A 23736-nucleotide genomic window follows, 5' to 3' on the forward strand; every position below is an offset into this window, starting at 1 on the left:
TCCTTCTTTCCCAATCCACAGAAGAAAAGGGAACGGATTCTGCATTCCTTGGATGTGCACAGACAACTTAGATTCTACTTGGACAGGACAAAACCTGCGAAGAAAATCAGAACAACTGCTGGTAGCATTTGCTGCAGGGGCAAAGGGGAATGCTATTTCAGAACAAACCATTTCTAAATGGATAAGCCATTGCATTCATTTCTGCTATAAGCACCATGGAAAACCTATCCCCCAGGGGATCAGATCTCACTTCACCAAGGCTGCATCTACTTCTGCAGCCTTTCGCAGAGGTTTTCCTACCAGGGACATCCTAGAAGCTGCTACTTGGAGTTATGTACATACTTTCACCAAGCATTATCATTTGCCAATTTTCTCTAAATCCAGAGCTGGCTTTGCCACTGCTGTCTTGCAGGGGCTTATTGCTGGCCCTAATGCTATTTAAACTCCTCCTCCCAACCATAGCTTAGGGAATCTACCCAAATGTAATGACTGTAACAGTGAAACACGAAGAACATAGTACAGTTGTGTACACTTACCATAAATGTAGATGTTCAAGTGTATTCACTGTTGCAGTCCTGGTTACCCTCCCTCCAGCCCCCTAACTTCTTCTGGCTATACCTCTACTTTCCTTTACTATGCTTAAAAGCCTTTTTGGTGTATTTGCTTTTTGTTGGAGGTATACCTTTGTGTTTTTATGTTTATTTGCGCCCCATTTGGGGGGGGCACCTGACATTTGGGACAAGAAAAACTGATGTAATGACGTCCGGTGCATGTTTTATACCCCTGACGACCTGATGTCATGGAAGAAGGGACAGCAACTGACGCAGGACCCAAGACTTTGTTAATCAAGCCAACTGAGGGCAACCTGCAAGCAGATTACCCAAATGTAATGACTGCAACAGTGAATACACTCGAACATCTACATTTATGGTAAGTGTACACAACAGTACTTTCTCTTTATGCCTTTTAAGCTTAATACTTAGGTTTAGAGACTCTGCCTTTCCAGGTTCTGCTTCTTTATGGTTTGCAGGACTGCTTCTTGGCTTGAGAGTGGCAAAATACCTTTCAAGAACTGGTTTATGCTTGTGCATTTTGCTGCATTTGTGCTTCCTTAACACTGTTAGTGCATCTATTTTTCCTGTTTGAGAATTCACACAATTTGCTAATATTCTGCCTATTGAAATCTATATTGTGTGCATTATCATTGAAGGTGCCTGTCATTATTTACTTTGCATATTTTCTTTATATGTCAAGTTTTGTACATGTTTTTTATTAAGGATTTAATTTCTTGTACATGTTATCTGGATAGTGTGAGAAATTCAGTCATCTAGGAGAATTTCAAACATTGTTTGTCTAAACATGGTTGATAGTTTCTGGGTTTTTTATGTTAATGACTTTTAATGAATGCTAACAGGATCTCAGTGAAAAGGCAAAACACAGAATAGATCCTGAGTATATGTACAAAAGATAATAGTTGTTCTTTTGAAGGCATTTAAGCCATTCTACACAACTTTTATGGGGTGGCACCCTTAAAAAAACATAAATACTCCCAAGTGTGAGGCTGCACAGCCTCAGTGAAGTGGTAAAAGGAAGTGCATGCTGTTCCCAAGGGAATGCAACATGCTTTTTGTAATATACAGGTAGGGGGTATGGAGGGTGCAGGGGAACGTACTGACTCCCACAGAGGTACAGCTACTATTTCACATCTACTTTAATGGGACTGATTCAGATTTTTCTGCTATTTGATAACTTTGATCATATGCATTTTTCCATTTTTAATTTCCAAACCAAAATTATGTTTGTACATTTGAGAAATGTCCTGCAGCATTTACTAATTCTTGTCAGTATAGATAAATATTTGTTAATGATTATAATGAAATATTTGTCACCAATTTCAGAGAATAAGTCTTAAAGTGGGAGCTTGTAAAAGCAGATAAGGTGTGCACCTCCAACTCTGACTTAGGTAAAAGGTATTTTAACTGATGGTAAAAGGTATTTTAACTGATGTTTTCTGGGCACACACAAGTTGTGAAGGTTTATAATGTCATCCTTTATGAACAAGAGTATGCTACCCGTTAAGGATGACAGGACGCAATATACATTCACTGTGGTCACATATTATGTTACAATTAACTAGAATGGCCCATTTCTGTTTCTTACATTTTGTTAATTTTGATTGTCAAATGTAAGTGGAACATGTGGTATATCCCATTAGGTATCTCTTGATGATTAAAGCTAGAGGAAAAAATGTACTCTCTCATTTGAATATGCCCTGCCTATTTGGACTGCCTCTTCAATTTTCAGCTGCTACGTAGTTCTGCTTTATGACAGAATATCCCAGCAGTTCATTATAGTGTCCCCTTAAGAATGTCATCTCTGCACCATCTCATAATAATAGAGCTGGTTCCCCATTTACAGCACTGAATGGTACATCCTCATTTCTAATCCAAATGATGTTATCTCAAATTCTGTTCTGCTTGCACCTGTACTAGTTTCTAGCCACCCCTACCGAGACATTTTGTTCTTGATATTCTTTCACTATGCCCCCACAACTATCCCATGGTACTAAACTTTTCTGTCAGCATTGTTGTGCCTTGGAATGACATTCTGCGACTTGTTTGGTCCCAAAAGACATTTTGTTCTTTCATCATGGTTGCTGGGCTGCATAAAGATATATAACAGGGCTAACTGATAACTAAATTTGTTGTTTAGACTGCTGCTTTGCTTCTTCTTTGATTTTGTTGTATCATTCACATTTATGTTTTGTGTTCTTTTGCTGACCATTTCTGCATTCCTTGAATCATAGCTGAAAAAGGTTCTTAGGGCACAGCCCATTTGTCTCTTCATTAAATTAATAAAAGTAATGTATATTAGTCCTTTATTTATTTCAAACTCTGTGCGACCCTGAGTCTGATAAAGAGAATGAAGGAAAGTCAGTAGCATCCATGGCTTATGAAAATGGATGAACAGGTGGATTGGATCCTGCTGGCCACTACCCTTATTGATGTACTCAATCTGACAAGTTACTGGGACCATATCTGCCGTCTCTGTATTGATTTCTTGTAGCTCTTATTGTTGGTTTAGCTGTTTTTCATCGAATTTGTCAGCCATTCTTTATATTCCTCTACTAATAAGTACTGTGTGCTCATTTTTGGCAGAGTGCTGAAGAATCTTGTCATTTCTCACCACTGTTATATGAAAGCCCCATATCATAAGGGGCTGTGGCTGTATGAAGACCAGGTCTTCTTTTAGTTCAACTTTGTCAAATTCCCTGCCATACTTCCTTATCTCTTGTTTACTAGCCCTTCTAATATCCAGTTTGTTCAAGATAAATACTGCAGATGTTGAGAAATCTGTGAACTATTGTCCACCTTGTATGAAATGGACTGCAGCATACTGTTTGGCTAGACAAGTCTTCAGAGGAGATGCCGAGAATAACACAACTTTTTTTTTTCTTGGAAGGTGACAGTATAATGCCAGGTCAGTTGTGAATATATAAAAAATAAAGTACAAGGTATTTTCCTAACTGTAGCAATGCTTGCTAAAGTCTTGGTAGTTTCAAAGTCTGCAAACAGAGGAAGATAAGGTACTGGAAAGTGTTGTGACTGCTAAGATTCTGTCTTGAGGGTATCTGGAACTTCATATGTGCTGTACCAGTGAATTGCATTTGTTCCTCTTGTTCTGCTGCCAAAATTAATATTGTTAAAATCCAGATAGATGCAACACACCATACATAGTTCCTCTTGAGAGATTGACACTCCTTTCCATGAATACTTGTGCAGTATTTAACAATACCTTTGACATTTTTTTGCAAAACTGATGCTTGTAGTTTTACTAGTTAGGCATGTACAGTTTCAGAGACAGTAGGCTTGAAATCTAGTCATGTTTCACAAAGTTTAAGGATGTGCTCATAGGAGAACATAGATTTGCTATGATGTTGAGTCACAGAGTAGAGATTTAGTGAAATTTAAGAGAAAATTGTTTCACTTGACAAATACCATTCTTGTTTGTACCATTCTTGTCTGTACTGAGTTATAGCAAGTGATACATGGAGAGGGGGAGAGAGCTCTGTTTGCAGCAGAGCACAGTTCAGAGCATATGTGTAAATGGTTAACTGATAATGAAGTACCATCTCTGATAATTATTCACCATTTTTTGAAGCAATGATTAGCGACAAAATTTGCTGTCAATGTATTTGCTATGTAAATATTATGATACCATACATGCAGTCTCTGTATTGATTTCTCATAAACTTGAAATAATTTAATGGAGATAGAATGAGTCATAACATTGAAATGCACACAGTGCCTTGTAATGTGTCATTTTATAGAATGTTTGCATTACCGAGTAATTTTAGTTTGCATTGGTGTTATCTTTAGGTTTCCTCATGTGATAAAGTGAGTAGAAAGGCTGGCTGCTACACCATGATACCTTCACTTGTGTGACTGGATGTTACACTCCCAGACAAAATAACTATGGTCTAATGGTTGATGGGCTCAGAACCATGGCATCGTCAGTTGCCAGCAGCCGAAGAGATAGTAAATCTGTGACCTTGGAAGGAGTTGACCCAGAAACCTGTATGATTGTCTTTAAAAATCACTGGGCACAGGTAATAATTCATAAGAGATCAGTAACCTGGGTGATGTACTTCCTTTTATTCTGTTTTTCAGCAAGGTATTTGCTTTTAGCACTTAGGTTATCAAAGTACATAAAATCAAAGTACATAAAATCATAATGAATGTATGTTGTGTAGTAACGGTGGTACTCTTGCAATAGTATGCATATCTGGACAAAGGTTTATGCTGTGTTTTATTAGAAAATCAGACCAGCCTGACTTAGCTATGATAGCAGCCAAAAAAAGGGAATAACTGGTTTTGGGTTCCATTCAGGAATATAACTTTTTTTTGGTACTTTGTTTTTGATGTGTATGTTGGTGACAGACACAGGTATCAGTCTTATTTTACTTACACTAATCAAGTATGTATTAAAAGAAAGAAAAAAATGTAATTTCAGCACACTTTATCATATTTTAATGAGCCCTTCTCGGCTATAACATTCTTTTCGGTTTCTCATCCTTTAAGTGAGCCTTTAGGCTTTTTGGTACCATATGAGAACTTTGTTCTGTGTCCTAGTGATCACCACAAATGCATTGCCTGGGCAATATGTAGACATTTCCTGATTGGTGAAGTTTGGTGAAGTTTAGCATCCTCTGAAATTTATAAGGTATGTGGTGTGAGGTTTGCTCTCCAGTCATGTTCAGTAAAATCTATTACAAACCTCTTTTGCTTTATGCATGAGACCACAAGATTAGAGCTGCAAAAATAACCTTGAAGTCATCCCATTCTGAATAGAGAATTCTAATCAATGCAATGTTGGAATCAATAGATCTGGCTTCATGAGCCATTTGCATGGGATAACAGTTGGGATCTCCTGTACTGAGTTCCTCAGTTTTATACAGTTCTAAATATTTTCTCCTCTTGTGCTCTTGCCGAAAGGGTTAAGTGCACACACACCTATAGCCAGTGACATTCATGACATTACACACTGGACTATGAAGTAATGCTCAGCCACTCAGATACTCTGTTCTTTTGTGTCATTCTTACATTTTTTGGAAATGAATCCAAGCATTTATTGTAGGAAAGTTCATGTGTTTAATACCTAAAATGCTAAAGCTAAAGCCACCAATGTGTTCTTGTGGTCATGGGATCATAAGCTAGAGCCTATGCCAGCACTGCTTTTATGGCTTGGGAATGAAGAGTAGCATGAAACACTGTCACAAGCAGCATCGTAAATGCTGTTATTTCAGTCTGTGATGCCCGTGTCCTGGCCCAGCAATCATGGAGCCTCAATCCTCACCACTAACACCAGAGAGGGCGTCTCATAAAGGAGAAAGGATAACAAATGCACACAGTAAGGTACAATTTCCCTTAAGAGCACACAGAGATCACAGTCAGTCTTGGGCTGGTTGCTGCCTTGCTCTCCAGGTCCCCAATAAGACTCCCCACTGGCATAGCTATAGGGTCCAGATCTCAGCCTAGTTTGCAAGCTAACCTCCAGTACCCTCTATGTCTAACCAGTGCTTTGTGTCCCTGCCCAAGTAGCTGACACACACACACACACACACACACACACACACACACACACACACACACACACACACACTTTGCGATAAGTATTTATACAACTTCACAGAGACTCCTGGGAAAGGCTAACACAGACTCTCCAGCTGTGCCCCTATACCCAGACTATACGGTAGTAATTCCTGCCACAACTAGCTAATAATTATCAGATACCCAAAGGCCCTTAAAAGGGTGTGCATTTATTACTGGGCAATATTATTATCCAATAGTAGTGTAACTTAAGTAATCAAGGCTTATTGGAAGGGCTTAGTGCAAGATCACTTATAAGCATGCAATGTACTCTAGAGCTTAATTTATCTCTACATAAACCAGCCACAGTTGAAAAGGGTTTAAACATATTTAATAATAAATACTAAAAGCACAAGACAATACTACTACACCACAGTGCTATTCAAGAGTTCATAGATCACACAGAAACTTAAAATAATTCAGTAGTGCAGTTCTGACACAACAGAAAAGCACTTAGTCTATTTTTTCTAATCCCTAGCTATTGCTACAAGAAAACATTTCAAATAGTTTTTGAAATCACTTCTGCTGGGCCCTCCCAGATTCCATCCGTGTTGACACTTAGGTTTCCCAGTATACACATTACATCATTTTGACACTTAGCCTGGGGTTCCCAGGCCAACAGGCTACATTATTTAGCAAGCTAACACCTGCTCAGAAAGCCACAACAATAAAAGACATTTCACATGTACACTCTAGCAATTATTCCTTAAGTTAAAACAATAGAAAGAATGTGCTAGCCCAGACAGACTGACTTCGAGCTCTACAGATCAAAGGATAGATTTGAAATAATTTTAATTTCAAAGAACAGATGTGAAATGCTTCCACGGACACCTGTATGCCACATGGCCCCACTGGTTGCATTCTAAACATATAACCCTAGCTCCTGGATATGTACCTGGACTAGTGGCTTCCCCTGCTACTGGCAGATTCTGTTGGGGCAGTCTGTGCTGCCCACCATGGGTTAACTTAGACCCATGAGAAGTACTGGGGGTCCCCTTCCTGTGCAGGGCTGCCCTGCTTGCCAGGTATAGGTCTCCCTCCTTTCCCAACTCATCTGAAGTAGCACATTGTCTATCAGCTAACCAGATCCTCATGTCCTCAGGCAAAGTGCTAAGGGCATGTTCCCTCACTAAAAGGTCTGCCAGCCCTTCAAAATTGGTGACCTGACATCCACTCACCCAGCTATGAAAATAAGTGCTCAGTTCAGCAACATATTCACACACACTTTCATCTGCCTTGCGTCTGTGCTCACAAAACGTTTTCCTATACGTTTCAGGTGTTAGCTTAAAACATTCCAAAAGACATTTTTACAGCAGTATAATCAAAACAGACAGTGTCAGGCATTTTTGACAAAAAAGGTACAGCTTTCCCATGTGGTAAGGGGGTCAGGAACCATATCCAGAGCCTTTGATCAACACTATACTGTTTGCATACCCTCTCAAACATATGAATGAAACTATCAAAATTATCCCCCTCTTTAAATTGTGGCAGAAATTTACTGACCTGTTGTGCTTCTGGGGTCCAGTTACTCCCTTCCCCATTATCTCCATGACTCTGGTGAAGAGTCAGCATTTCCCTCTCATGCCTCCTCTGATGCTCCATTTCTTCTGCTTCTATCTCCAAATGCCTGGCCTCCAACTCAAGTCTCATTAGCTCCAGCTGGATTTTTAAGTCCACTGCAGAAAGGTTGAGCTGTCCATTCTCCGAGGGATATTGTATCTGCACTGCCAGTCTAATTGTCCGCAGAAAGGTTGAGCTGCCCATTCTCCGAGGATATTGTATCTCCACTGCCAGTCTGATTGTCTTCCTGGATGCTGTTTTCTGATGCATCTGTAACCAAGGCTGCAGTCAGGTCTGCCTTAGTCAGATTTCCATGCACCAGTCCCCTAGCCTGGCACATCTCCACCAGATGGCTCCTTGTCAGCTTTCCATACTCCTCTGCTGACATGCTGCCTGCTCACCCTGACTAACTAAGCTAACAAAAGAAATAAAACAATTGTGATCTGAACTCTGAGTATTCACTGTGTGGCTGTCTTAGAGTAAAAAACATCTTCAGAGATCACTATACATAAGCTACAGGATTCACTCTACCCACACCACTACAAGCCAATTAGTATTTGCCAACTAATTAATATGCGATGTGGATATTCCACTAATGCCCACCAACTAGTATGTGTAGTGGATCCCACCACTGCAAACCAATTAATATGTGAGGTGGATATCCCAACCACTTCCACCAATTAATATGTGAGGCACGTGCCCTGGCCCAGCAATCAAGGAGCCTCAGTCCTCACCACTAACACCAGAGAGGGCATCTTATATAGGAGAAAGGATAACAAATACACACAGTAAAGTGCAATTTACCTTAAGAGCACATAGAGATCACAGTCCATCTGGGGTTGGTTGCTCCCTTGCTCTCCAGGTCCCCAATAAGACTCCCCACTGGCACAGCTATATGGTCCAGATCTCAGCCTAGCTGGCAAGCTAACCTTTAGTACCCTCTCTGTCCGACCAGTGCTTCATGTCCCTGCGCAAGTAGCTGACACACACACACACACACACACACACACACACACACACACACACACACACACTTTGAGATAAGTATTTATACAACTTCATAGACACTCCTAAGAAAGGCTGACACAGACTCTCCACTGTGCCCCTATACCCAGACTATACGATAGTAATTCCTGCCACCACCAGCTAATAATTAACAGCTACCCAAAGGCACTTAAAAGGGTGTCCAATTATTACTGTGCAATATTATTATCTATAGTAGTGTGACTAAGCAATCGATGCTTATTGGAAGGGCTTATTACAGGATCACTTATAAGCATACAATGTACTCTAGCTTAAATTATCTCTACATAAACCAGCCACAGTTGAAAAGGGTTTAAAAATATTTAATAATAAATACTGGAAACACAAGATGATACTACTACACCACAGTGCTATTGAAGAGTTCAGAGATCACACAGAAACTTAAAATAATTCAGTAGTACAGTTCTGACATAACAGAAAAACACTTAGTCTAATCTTTTCAAATTCCTAGCTATTGATACAGGAAAGCATACTTCTAAAATAACTTAAACATATAGAGCATAGGCAGTACTGAGTTAGATGTCCAAGATCAAAATGCTTACAGTCACTGTCTGAGCAATAGTTTTTAAAATCTCTAACAAACATTTCTGCTGGGCCCTCCCAGATTACATCATTGTTGACACCTAGGTTTCCTAGTATACACATTACATCATTTTGACACTTAGCTTGGGGTTCCCAGGCAACAGGCTACATTATTTAGCAAGCTAACACCTGCTCGGGAAGCTGCAACAATAAAAGACATTTCACATGTACACTCTAGTAATTATTCTTTAAGTTAAAACAATAGAAAGAATGTGCTAGCCCAGACAGACTGACTCCGAGCTCTACAGATCAAAGGATAGATTCGAAATAATTTTAATTTCAAAGAATAGATGTGAAATGCTTGACTTAGTTTTCTTTACAGCAGATGGCAATGTTGCTACAATCTTGAAGTTCAACATCCTACAGTATTTTCTTTCATTTAAGAAACAAGCCTGTATTTTACATCTATATTCACAAATGCCAGAACCATGCACCAAATTCCATTTGGCTAGGCCAGCAGCCCTCACCCTTCTCTATCAGTCTTCACACAGTCTGCGACCTTCTTGAGATGAACACAAAAGCTAGAAGTCTGTATCAGATATTTGCATGTTGCAGCTGTGGATAATGACCAATGCATGGACTGAAGCAAAAGATTCTTGCATAGTCTTAGGTTTAGTGCTGGACTGATGAGATGAGATAAGGAAGTCAGAGCCCAGACATAAGTCAAAACATCCTCCTGATAAGTCAGCCTGTATGCTTCTTGGTCTTTGCAGGTCCTCCTTCCTGTCTAGCAAGGGATTAAGCATTCATCTACAATGGGGAGGGATGAGAGAGGCCAGTGCACCATTAGTAACCACCTTTTGGGGGAGGAGGAGTGCATCCCAGGTTAGTCTACCCCACCTCACCAATGCTAGACCCTCCAGAGAATGATCACATGTGGCCAGTGCATTTAGAATGGTCCCTTGAGCATCCAGAGGCAGTGTCAGTTGTGATATTGTAGACAGTGTCAGTGGTGATATTGTTAACTGGGTGGTATAAGGAAGTTTCCCCTTACACTCAACATTCTGCAGTTTAAGTGCTAGTTTTTTCAGATGCATAGGTGGGGAAATCAGTGAGCTTGCCACTGCAAACGGGCTTTTTTTTCTTATTATGTTAGTCAGTCTCATGAGTTGTCATCTTTACATTTTCTTTGTTTGGCAGTTTGATTTGATTCTGTTCACAAAATTATTATGAATCCCATGGCTATAGGTTTCAGTGATTCAGTGAAATGTTTTTCAAGCTGAGATCCTAAGAAAGCCAATTAAGGGCTTGCTTCTGTTGCATAAAACAAAATTTTGAACCACAACTCTAATAAAGACTTGAATATTAATAGAGTTTTGCACACTGAATATCTGTCGGTCAGTTGTTTCATAGTCTACCAGCCCTAAATTAAAAAATAATGAAAACTTCTCTTTTGAGTTAACACTTGGTAGGTAAACTACGAAGTTGTTATTCATAGTATTTAGAATATGGTTGATAATACAGAAAACACATCATGTACACTTGTGCACCAAAATTCAGTCTACTTTTAACAACCTATACGTTATTGTACAAAGTTGTAAATACTCGTTGCATTTCACGTGTTAATGATTCACATCTAGTTATATGTCTAGTAAATGTTCTTTGAACAGACTCAAGCTTAGCGATTTGTGAAATCCCTGTCTTGTGGAAAGAGCTGTAAAATTCCATAATCAGATCAATACTAGCAGAATCCATAACATTTCCTAATAACACAGTTCATGTAAAATTGAAAGGAAAGTGATGAATCAGCAATTGCACTTAATATCCTTAACTTGTTTAACTGAGAGGGAAATGGGTTACTAGTTAGTAACCCATCTCTTTACAAAAGCATGTATATCTGTCCTATCCAAAAATGTGAACAAAAAACACAATGCGGGATGGAATCAAAGGCCTTACCAGGTCCAAATAGACCACTGTAGCCATGCCTTTATCCAGGGCATGTGGATAATTATTTTTTATTAATGCTAAAATGAATAACTGAACATTAGTTAATGCTGAATTTCATACTCTTATGTTGTACCCATGTAGTTAATCTGTCCAAACAGTTTTGCAAGCAGTGATGAGATGTGTATTACATTAGTCACCACACATCCAACCTTCAAATCGTCAGTAAATTTGCTTAGATGTATTTGTTTTGATATTGGACAGGCACTCATAAACAACATAAACACTGACTATACATGTCATGGACGAGTGTTTTAAAAATTTGTTCTTAATCTTAACACTGCTTTTCTGACCTACCAACCAGTTAGTAACCCATCTCTTTACACAAAAAAGTTCATATCTGTTGTATTCAAAATGTGAACAAAAATACAATGCAGGATGGAAGCAAAGGCCTTAGCCAGGTCCAAATAGACCACATCCATAGCAATGTCTTTATCACATTTAGTTTATATTCATAGACGTTGACTAGATTAGATACACAAGGTCTTCCGGATATAAATCCATATTGATGTACGTCGCAAGAAGAACTAAAAGTGCTTAAAGGATAAACTTGGTGCTCTTTCAAAACAGTTATCTACCAGGATGCTTTTTTACCTACTGGGACAACAATAGCCTCCTCCAGATTATTGGAACAAAACCTTCAGTTAAAGTTTTTTCAAACAAGTCAAACAAAGGTACAAACAGTCACTTCTATCTCTCATAAAAATGCCATTCAAACATCTGGCCCAGTTGCTGAGTTCTTCTTAATACAATCAGGAATACTTTACATGTTCATCCATTAATGGTGAACAACTACCAATTATGTTTGACAGAGAATAGAAATCCCAGAGAATGGAAATCCTTACCAATTGCAGAGAATCTTCCAAAAAACTATCAACAAACAAATTAGCCAATATATCTGTATCATTTATACACTGTCTCATTTGTTAATACCATATTTGAGGCACCATCCAAACTATAAACTTATAGGTGTTTAAAAACACCTTTTTATTGTTCAGTACACTAGAATCAACTTTGTTTCCCAGGCAGTCCTATGTTCTTTAACTAATCGTGTGAAGTATTTCTTAAAGTTATTACAGCCAGATATATTTTTCACAGTTGGATAAGCCTTAAAATACCTAAATATTTTTTTTTCTTCTAGCTGACTTGACTTTTCTGCTTCACCAAGGAAATCTTGTGCGTTTCTTTCCCATAGAAGTACCCATTATAACAAAACAGTCAGTCAAAGTATCTATGTGGCTATAAAAACATCTCAGTTTTCATATGTAGTTTTCCCTCATCTTGGTGTTCCAATCTCAGTGAGAAATGCTCAGTTTCAATAGTGACAAAAAAATCATCTATAAATTTTTTTAAACATGTAGTCTTCCATTAACTGTTAATAGATTAAAATCCAAAACTCTGGGTATGTATTTATTTGTGCTTTGATGACTAGGTTAGTCTCACTAGGCTAGTGCCCTTTTTTGAGGGGGATATCAGAGCTGGTATTCATACTGTCTGTGGAAAATTTGGCCAGGGCACCAGGAATTTCCCCTACTTTCTTTGTTAAGTGCCTTGGGGTCTTTTACATCATGCAGATGGGTCATCAGTTGACTAGCTGATGTGAAGGATGACGCACTCGGATATGCAGCACTCACTTTGTACTGCACTACAATTAACTATCTGATATAAAGGATGGTGCACTCAGAAGTGCAGCACTCGCCTTGTATTGTACTACAGTTGAATATTTGATATGAAGGACGGCTCACTTGAAAGTGCAGCACTCTCCTTGTACTGCACTAGAGCGTCAGTATTGGAGAAATTAATCCAAAGACTTGGTGTGGGAATAGAATCCACACCAAAGGTGAGTGTACAATCTGTTGAGCTACTGCATCCTAGGAAGCCTACATACAGGCAACCATAAGAGTTGATTGTGGCCTCACCAGCATCTCAGTAACTGCTGGCATTTTAGACCTAACCCTAATAGCTGGGTGGTGACACAGAATATCCACATTACTCCAGGTAGACAGCACCAATGGCTTAGAGAGAGAGCTTTGACTATGGCCAAGGAAACCAGGCTTGAAAATCAGCTCAAATGCTTGGCTGCACTAACAGAGAAGGATGGGTGTGCTTATTCTGGTGTAGAGGATAAGGTGAAGCAGGGATGAAAGCTGCTGTAATTCCTTGGTGAAAGGGAAAATTGCACAGATCATCCAAGGAGTGATGGCCCCCAGCTGGTGGCAGACATTAACTCTTTCACACCTAGCCTAAGTGGAATTTCATACCTCCTGACACCTGAAGGGCTCCTGCCTGGACAGACTTCATGTGAGCTAAAATTTTGAGAATGGACTTTTTCAGCCTAACTGTAAACAAACATATATATCTCAAAAAATTATACAATTTACAAAAAAAGTTAAAATATGAAAATTACTCCCTCAGCGCACACTCCTCTTATAGTTAAAAAAATGTTAGCCAGACGTAATAATTTTGTATTGAACAAGTAATTAGATAATGAACGTAGCAACTGGCTATGCTTATGTATCTCACCTGGATAGCACCACCACCCTCTTAACACATGGTCCTTACCTGTCTACTTCTTACTTTACCCCCTTCGCCTTAGTTCTCCTACTGCTACATCTCTGTCAATCACCACACCTTTTGCTACATATTCTACCAGGCATCCTCCTAAATTATTGCAGACTTCTTCTTTTGCTTTAATCCTTTACCAACAAGGACAAAGGTGACCTTCAAATGCTAGACCCAACCCAGAGAGGCTTTGTTAAGTGTCGATCATGCTTATTAAACCTAGTAGACTTCTTCAGGAAAGTCACCAAAGGCCTGGATGAAGGTAAGACAGTGCATACAGTCTATCTTGACCTAGCCAAGGCTTTTGACACAATCCCACACTCTGGTATCATTGAGAAACTCTCCCAGCTGGGGAGTAACCCTTGCATCACTAGATGGGTAGCCAATTGTCTCACCGACAGAACACATACTGTCCAGGTTGGCGATGCCACCTCTACCAGTAGACCCGTCACCAGTGGCATACCAAAAGGATCTGTGCTGGGCCCTTTACTGTTTGGAATCTATTTCTCTGAAGTCCAGGCTAAAGTAGATGGTCTTTGGCTTACCAAGTTCACTGATGATTGCAAATTGGGTGCAATCTTTGTGCCCCCAATGATGTTAACATATTACAAGAGGAGCTAACACAGACAAATGACTGGTGCCAAACCCACAGTCTAAAACTAAACACAAAAAAGTGCATTACTGTCCACTTTGACTAAGTGTAATTCCCTTCTAATTAAATTAGAGACAGCACCCCATTAAGTTCAAGCACAGTGGTGTGAGATCTGAGAACACAGTTAGATAGCAGTCTGATCTTCAACCACCAAGTTTCCACATTGGAAAGGAAAGCCTTCTACATTGCGCATCTCATAAGGGCATCACATCTAGGCCTAAGGGATTCGACCCTCATCAGGCCATTAACAGAGTACAGTGTTCCCTTCTGCATGTATCTCACCAGACACCTACAGCAGTTGGAGAGACATCAGAGGTTTCTGTCCAAGAAAATACAGGGCCTCCAAACCATGACTTATGTGGATAAAATGAAAGCCCTGTCACTGTGCTCTGTATTGTATAGGCTGCTGAGAGGTGACTTGTGCCTGGACTGCAGGGCAGTCTGTGACCCTGCCCTAATGGGAATGCTTCACATCTGAAAGTCAAATGGCACAAAACAGTCACTTTAGGGATCTTAACCTGGCCTATGACATTAACAGAACATGCTGGAGAAACAGATGTATCTCTCAGAGATTCTTCTAGATTCCAATGTGTAATACCAAAAAAGTCCAAGACGAATAATCCAATGGAATAAAAAGTTTAATACCACGCCAAATAAAACAAAAACAAAAATATATATTGCATCAACTGATTTACAAAAACAAAAATATATATTGCATCAACTGATTACAAAAACAAAAATATATATTGCATCAACTGATTTACAAAAGCAAAAATATATATTGCATCAACTGATTAAACTTTTTATTCCATTGGATTATTCATCTTGGACTTTTTTGGTATTACACATTGGAATCTAGAAGACAACCTTTATTGTCCCCGGAGCTGCTTTGCTTTTGGTTTTATCTACAGCCTTGTGCTTTTGGTTACTAGTGGAATCTCTCAGAAATTGCCATTTCTCTGGAATAAACTTCCATTTCATGTAAAGCAGAGGTCCTTACTGACCCTATTCAGGTGCATCGTGGGCAAATGAATGGGAGACTACAGATTCATTCCAGGGGTGGCACCCATGTCCGTCATGGACAGAGGTAGTCATTGTTTGTCTGTGAATTACTTCCATCTAACTAAGGACAATTGAGGCAATTTGGGATTAACATGGCTAGGCTTGTAAGAGCTCTAGGGCCGCTAACCTAGTAACCTCCTATGTACCTATGGACATCTGTCAGGTGATGGATATATTTATACCAAACCATGTATATTATCTAATGCTGTATGTACTTAAAGATTTACATATACCTAACTGTGCTTATTATCTAAAGCATTACACCTGAAAAGCTTCTTTCACATGTTCACATTTTTGTGCATTTTCTGCTATGTTTCCCATGTTTTCTCACATATTCTACTATTATGTTGTATGTAAATTATATTATTGTGTCTAACTGTATGTAATATCTGGAGCTTTTCTTCCCAGTCTTCCACTGAAAGTGAATGTCTGCCAGTCGGACTTTCCCGGTAACCAAATAAATGATATGTACATTTACTTATAATTATGCAAACTAGTATTAATATCACTGTAACCGTAGTATAAAGATCTCAACTATCAGGTGATTTTTGTTCGGGCAGATGTGCTCTTCATTTGCCTGCTAGCTGCATTGTTATGAATACTCTGCATATCTGAATATTTAATGGACAAATACAAGTAAAATCTGCTGTGTAGTGTTGGTTAGATACCAACTGTCAGTGCAGTTGTTTTTTCTTTTAAGCATGGTGTGTGCTTTCATTTTATACCATGCAGTCCTGTATAAGTACCCATTGGTTGAAGTTAGTAATGTTTACTTGTCTGTTCTAACGTATCTCTCTGAGTTTTCTCAACCAGTCCTAGCCTTCTCGGTGTTTAACAATTAGGTCTCTACTGTGTGCACTATTGTTATTTCCTCTTGAATAACGTCTTGTCTCTTCCTCTCTTGTAACAAAGTAACCACTACTGGTATCTTATGATCACTAAAACTGCCTCTGTTGTAGTCTAGTGCTGTACTGTATTTTATATGTATATCATTGTTAAAATTGTAGTATTGTAGTATTATTATTTTTGTATTTTTACATTCTGTTTGCATAAAGGAGCTTATCTCCCTGGGCCTCTGCTGAAAATGGACATGTATCCAGTTGGACTAGCCCAGTCAACAAATGTAAAATAAAATAAAATAAAAAAAAATAAATAAAAATAATTATGAATATGTGCCATACATTCATAATATTTCCAGGAAAGAACTCATAATTTTGTGTTACCAAGCCTACCATTGGTGAAGGGAGCCATTCATGTCCTCACTGTGACTGAGCATGGGAAATACTGAATTATAATATCTCCAAGTGCACAGTGTATAGAAATATGATAATTATGTTAATATGCATATTTTATTACTAAACAAGTTTGAATTTCTGTCAAATGCTAGTATGCAGACAGTTGTTATCACTGACAACTTTTGGAGCATTATGAAATCTTTCATTTGATACCATGAAGTACTGTGCATTAACAAGTTATTAATATAATTATTTATATATGCCAGCCATACATTCGTAATATATTTGGCCCAAATCTCCACTTGTGTGTTGCCAAGTATCCCACTCATCTGAAGACATGCTAGATATGTTTTCTTCAGGTACAGAGTACCCGACTTGTCTGAGGAGCAGTTCCTGACCTTTGCGAATACTGTTGATGTGAAACACGGTTCTTTATTGCGTCCAAGTAGACAATGCCTGACATTCCACAGAAGTATGATTTTTATGTTTTTACACTTTTTCATTACTAAAAATGATAAACATCTGCATATCAGTAGCAGGTAGAGAGCAGGTATCGGTGACATCAGCAGCATTATGTTAGCTTTCAGTTTTCATTTGATACCATGGAGTGCCATATAAAGATTGTCTGGTTCAGGTTAATATAATTATTAACATATGACTTATATTTGTAATAATTCTGGAAAATAACCCACATTTTCTGTGGCCCAAGTTAAGCATTTGTCTGAAAATCCATTCCTGACCTATGATCTGATTGGGAATGTGAAAATCTGTTCCACAATATGTCCTAGTTGACAATGCCTAAGACATTGATAGATATATGATATGTATGCATACAGTACTACAAAACAAATATAAATATCTGCAAATTGGTAAAAGGCAGACAAGAGGTATCAGTAATTGTAACATTATGCAGTACCATATGCATTGTATCTGGTCAAGTTATTAACGGAAATAATGTGGTGCATATTCATAATTTGGTGTACAAAGAAGTACTTTTTTGATTACTGACCACTCTATTTGGTCAGCAGAGAGATTCCTAACCTCTGCTATGTTCTGTCTTGTGAAATGCTGTTCTGTCATGCTACTGTGTAGACAATGCCTGGGAAATCTGCTTAAAATATGGAAATAACCACAATTTCTATATTTATTGTTAAATACATGTAAATATGTGCAAAGCGACATTAGCTAGTCATGAGGTAGCACTGAGAAACATCCCAGGATTATATAAGCTTTCATTTGACACTATGAAGTAAAACAAACTCCTTGTAGGGCAAACTGCTAATGAAAACATTAGTATCGCACATTCATAACTCTGAATGAAAACAAATCACAGTAACTCAGTGACTATGTGTTTTTAGTCTTGAAGCATTCCTGAACTCTTGCCCTGACTGTGCCTATAAAATGCTGTTGCACAATGCATGCAATTGGACACTGCCTAAAATTTTAACAAAAATGTTATTTGTTCATATTTGCATACTTTGTGGCAGCTGGACAACAAATGTTATTGTAGAACTTTTCAGTATTCCTTATCCATTCATTTGATGCTCTGAAGCATATATGTACAGTTCGACAATCAGGAACAAAGCCAGTTATGGGACCTCACCCACAATAAAGGACATTTTTTTTAAATATTATTACCTAGAAATGTGCTAGAATGCATTTTGCACTAGCATGTGTTTTCTAAGGCATATGGAATTTGAAACTCAAATAAACTATTTCCTGACTAACAGTTTGACAGAAAACCACAAATTTTACGAGAAATGTACAAAAAATATAATTGAAAATCAGAGACAGATGAGAGATATGGCAACCCATGCATGCACAATTATATGCACACAGTTCCATGTATGTATATGTATAAATACCCCCCACACACACAGCACACAGTTTTATATGTGTGTGTATATGTATGTGTGTGTGTGTGTGTGTGTGTGTGTGTGTGTGTGTGTATATGTGTATATATATATATATATATATATATATATATATATATATATACACACACACACATAAAATATAAATATAATATATATATAGGTCTACTTTACATACCCGAAATTTCACATAGCCAAAGACAATATAACTGAGCTGCGAATGCCAAAACTTCAAATGAACAAATGATCACAAAGCCAAAGTGTTTCCCATGGTAAGTAACCACTAGGCCAAAAACTCACAGAGAGCACACCACACCATCTATAACCAACCCAGGTGGGGGGTGCTATGCCCCCCCACCCCCAACTAAGTATACCAACTCTGGGATTGCACTACAGTGGGGAAAAGGGGAAATTTACCCTTGCTGGCCCAGTGGTTACTTACCCTGGGAAACAATTTGGCTTTGTGATCATTCATTAATGTGAAGTTTTGGTGTTTTCGGCTCTGTTATATGGTCTTCGGTTGTGTAAAATTTTGAGTATTTAAAGTAGACCCATATATATATATATATATATATATATATATATATCTATATATAAAATATATACAGACATATACATACACATATCTAAATGTGTGTATGTGTACACACACACACACACACACACATATATATATATATATATATATATATAAACATATATGTATACAGGACTACCTGTTATCGAAAACCCACTTCACTGAAATTCTAAAAATGGGATGACTTTGCCAGACACTTACTTGCACGAACTCTCGGATCACCGGAATTTTACTCCGGGAAAATAACCACTTGGCCACCATGGTGAACTTTGCCCATTTTCTACTGTAGTGCGATCTCAGACTTGGTATATTTAGTCGGGGGGGGGGTGCAGCCCCCCACTTAGGTAGGTTTGATTGGCTTCAGTTTGATTATTTACTTGTGGTGGCCAAGTGGTTACTTTCCTGGAGTAAAATTCTAGTGATCAAGAGAATTGGCAAGTAATTGTTTGGCAAAGTCGTCCTGTTTTTTAGAAGTTTGGTGAAGTGGGTTTTCATTAATAACAGGTAGACTGACACAGACTACTATGTGATGCCTGAAACATTTACGTAAAAATATGGAAAGATGCAGTGCTCTCATATCTGTTGCTAAACAAGTAGAACTGCAAAACTGTATTTGGTAGACAGCAGGTAGTAGTGAAAAACTTCCTGACATTATGCAAGCTTTTATTTGATTCCATGAAGTACCACATAAACTTAATGAAAGTATAGATATCAAACATATTTATAACTGTGAATGAAAATGAATTACAATAACTCACTGACCATTTAATTTTTCTTCCAGAGGCATATCTGAACATTTGTGCTTTCTCTGTCTAAAATACTGTTGTACAGTGCTTGCAAATGAATGTTTACAAAGTGATCACATGTGCATGCGCACAGACATACACAAATATCTGTAATCCCTTCAGTATAAGACTGCAGCAAAACCAAAAATAATGAGGAGAGAGGGATAAGACTCAAATAGCAAATATTGTTCACATATACTTAATTATTGCCAGAGTAACAAGACTTGCATTAGCAAGCATTTTCTGAAGAACATTCAGATGCCTGTACTATTTAGAGTCTGCATGCATACACACACACACACACACACACACACACACACACACACACATAGTAACTATCTCTCATACAAGGTCTGGAACTCTGGCACCAAAATTCAAAATGAAGAGCCTCCTACCATTCTACCAATTATTAAAAGCATTCAGAATATTTGTGGAAAACAGGTTGACTACTCTAGTGCAGGAGACAGCTTGGAAGAGCACCCTGTACAGTGATAGGTGTCTTGTAACATAATTAGTTTCTGTACTGTGATGTGTGATGATAAGCCGCGGTGGTGCAGTGGTAGCGTTGTCGCCTCACAGCAAGAGGTTCTCCTGTTCGATTCTTGGCTGGAGCGCCTTCTGTGTGGAGTCTGCATGTCCTCCCCACAGTCAAGTAGCGTTCATAAGACATGCGTGAATGGGCGTGCCTTCGTTGAAGGTTGGGCGTCGAGCTGGCACCTCAGCACCATAAAAATCTACTGCCAATCATTAGCGGACCGAAGTTCCGCTGTGGCAACCCCTAACCGGGAACAGCCGAAGGAAAAGCAACAACTGTGATGTGTGATGACACAGTGCAGAAACCAGTTGAGTTGAGACATCTCTCTATTCACAAACATCGCTAGCATTCACTGTGAACTACACTGTAATGTATATCGGTGGGTACATTTTTTTTAATTAAAAAAAAAAGAAAGAAAGCAACATTATCAAGACACCTTATGTCAGTAGATGTGCTGTTAATGCTGTAAGGTTAGCAAAATATTTTTACAGTTCTCAAATCAGCTGTGCTGTGCAAGATCTTAGGAAGACAGAAATCTGTAGGGGAAAATAAAGAATTTGCTAAAAAGTTCAAATGTAAGGCATAGGTTTTTTCAGTTTATTTTAAAGGTATACTCAGTTGTGGACTACATTGACCACCTATTTACATGTGTAAATCGTTGCAACAATGGACACAGTGCACTAAAACTAATGAGAATTAAAAATGCTAATATGTTCTTATATTTATTCTCTGAATGAGGGTTACCTAATGTAAAATGCATTGCATGAGTCGCACTAAGATAAATAAGCAATAGATCTAGTACTGCAATTAAAACTACCAGACAACAAATACTCCTGTTGTAAGAAACAATGGCAGTGTTACATCTAAAATAAATCTACATTGGTGGCAAGCACTGCATTGGGCCATCCTACCTGTACAACACTTAGTTTTGACATCAGTTTCTAAAATCTGCTTAATGTTAATATCTTTATGATAAATAATTCTGGGCTTAGACTGCCAATACAAACAAACACTGTAACCCAGTTGTTCTGAATAGTACTGTGATAACACCCATATCCAAAAAAATGGTAGTAACATATGTGTTGCCGCAATCCTTGTGCACAGTGGGCTATGTGAAATGTTCAGTAAAGGAGCAATTGCAAATGATAGGCCTGTATATACTATTCCTATTGCAAACAAAATGGTACACACTGTTAACATGTATAGCATTTATTAAAAAACATGGACCTGAGACCTTCCATTTCCTTAATGAAAAAGGCTTCATCAGAAATTAAATGTGAAAGCCTGATCATATGACTTAACAATACATCTCTTCAAAAACAGAGGATGACTACTGAAATTTAAATAAGAATTAGTGAACAATGAATAGAAGATTGATATGACTTTTTCAGCTCTTGTTTCCAAATTTTGAAATCAGTTGCACCCTCTAATTAAAAAACAAAAATACATCAGGACCTTAACATAACAATGCTATTAGTCCTAACCCCTCACTGGGTGGGGTGGCATGTGACATGTATCACCACAGGTACCATTATGCCCTCTCCTTGGGTGTACATGCTCCCACCACCCACAGTGAAGGCTATAATGTATGCAGCTTGGTGGCAAAACCACCCATCCCATGGCTGCTCTTTGTGTTTCCATCTCTTCTTGGAGAAGTTGTGGCATTGGGTAGAACTGGATGACTCCCCCCAGGATGAGCACACCCATCCTCCACTCCAGCTTCAACAAGTACTTGTTCTACTAAACAGATCCAGGTCATCTCAGTATGTTATCCCTTTATGCCAGTGGAGCAGGTAGGGAGTGATTGAATGAGAATGAAGATGCACCCATCCATAACTGTTATCAGTGAAAATATAGGAAAGTCTTTATGTGCCACGTTAAGCTACTTTTAAAAGTATTCAACTTTGGGACTTTCAGGCCTCCTTTGATTTGCAGTTGGCTCCCCAGTTCTTCCGAATTTTCATTTGTTCAGAACTCTTCCTGATATGTATCATCTGAAAGTTCCACATCTAATGTGGTTTGATGACTAAGCATTTATGTATTTCAGGTGTACCTGCATCTTCAGGATCACCATAGGTTTTGCCCTTTGCTCATCCCTGCCAGCATTCTGTGTTTTGTTTTTCACATATCTTGTATACGTTCACTGTTAGTTGTATGTGTTTTATCCAGAGCTTTTTGCACACCATTTTAAACTTCATAAGGTTGCAAATGTTATTGTTTTCACTGTGTTGCTGCTATTGCATTTCATTGTTTCACTTTATTTTTAAACTGTGTGGACTTCGCTGATTATATGAGCTGTAATGGCATAGTGTGCCTGCTGTATTCGCAGGAAAAAGTCAAAACCTTCATTAGTGCCATATGGTTACCACATTGGAAGGGACTCACCCAGTGCAAGCCCGAGTAGTAGGAGTCTATGCCAGGACCCAGGTATGAATATAAATGACATACAAGGTAAAGTATTCAGAGCCCAAGTCTCTCATCTTCGTAGCTTGCAGTGCTCTAGTCCTTTGTCATTTTCATGTGAAAGGTCACTGGCCAGTTCTTCACTTGAAATGGACAAGAGGTTGAATCACTTTGGTACCTACTTCTGAGAGTGAGACATGGGGTTTATCTGCCATTTCCTTTTGATCCCTGGGGCAAGAGGCCGACATGCAGCATGTGAAACATGGACCTTTCATTCACTGAACATGTCTCTGGGTGTGAACTTGAACTCAGGTGTTTGAACTGCTTTGTCTCCTCCCACAAATGTTGCTCTTAGCCATTAAGGGTTGAAATAGTCCTCAAAGAACAGTGTGCACCCATTGTTGGCCTGTGGCTTTATTTTGAAATCTGGAGGCCCTGTCCAAAGCAACTTCAGCTTTCTTCTCTCTGCCTTTCCACAGTTCAATGGGATTGGCAAGTTGCAGAAAGCATGTGAAGGTTGAATGGTAAAGAAAAGGGTCACACTGGACTCGTGGTTTAAAAGAGCAACAGCAGGCTATGGTAATTTAAGGTATTTTTTTTTTAATTCCTAGCAGGCAGCTATATATGTGCAGTTAGTGGATGGCTTTATAGAAGAACTTTCCTGTCACTGTCCAGTCCCAGAAGAAGTAAGTCAATGCATTGAATCTTCAGTATTTTACAGGAGCTATGAGGAACCATCCTGCAGAAAAGAAGCTTTTTTCTTTATAGGTTC

At 38.6% G+C, this 23736-nt stretch overlaps 1 protein-coding gene across 1 annotated transcript in view; it reads left to right on the plus strand.

Annotated features, from left to right (window-relative positions):
- FHIP1A (FHF complex subunit HOOK interacting protein 1A) overlaps positions 1-23736 on the plus strand; it is a 990350-nt gene that overhangs the window by 282728 nt on the left and 683886 nt on the right. The window contains exon 3 of the mRNA XM_044062036.1: positions 4380-4609. Coding sequence (XP_043917971.1) covers positions 4484-4609 — 126 coding nt within the window. The 5' untranslated portion in view covers positions 4380-4483. The remainder of the gene's footprint in view (positions 1-4379; positions 4610-23736) is intronic.

The sequence above is a fragment of the Protopterus annectens genome, chromosome 2.part1, assembly GCF_019279795.1.
Source record: "Protopterus annectens isolate FY-2018-M chromosome 2.part1, PAN1.0, whole genome shotgun sequence".
In the NCBI taxonomy this organism is placed as follows: domain Eukaryota; kingdom Metazoa; phylum Chordata; order Ceratodontiformes; family Protopteridae; genus Protopterus; species Protopterus annectens.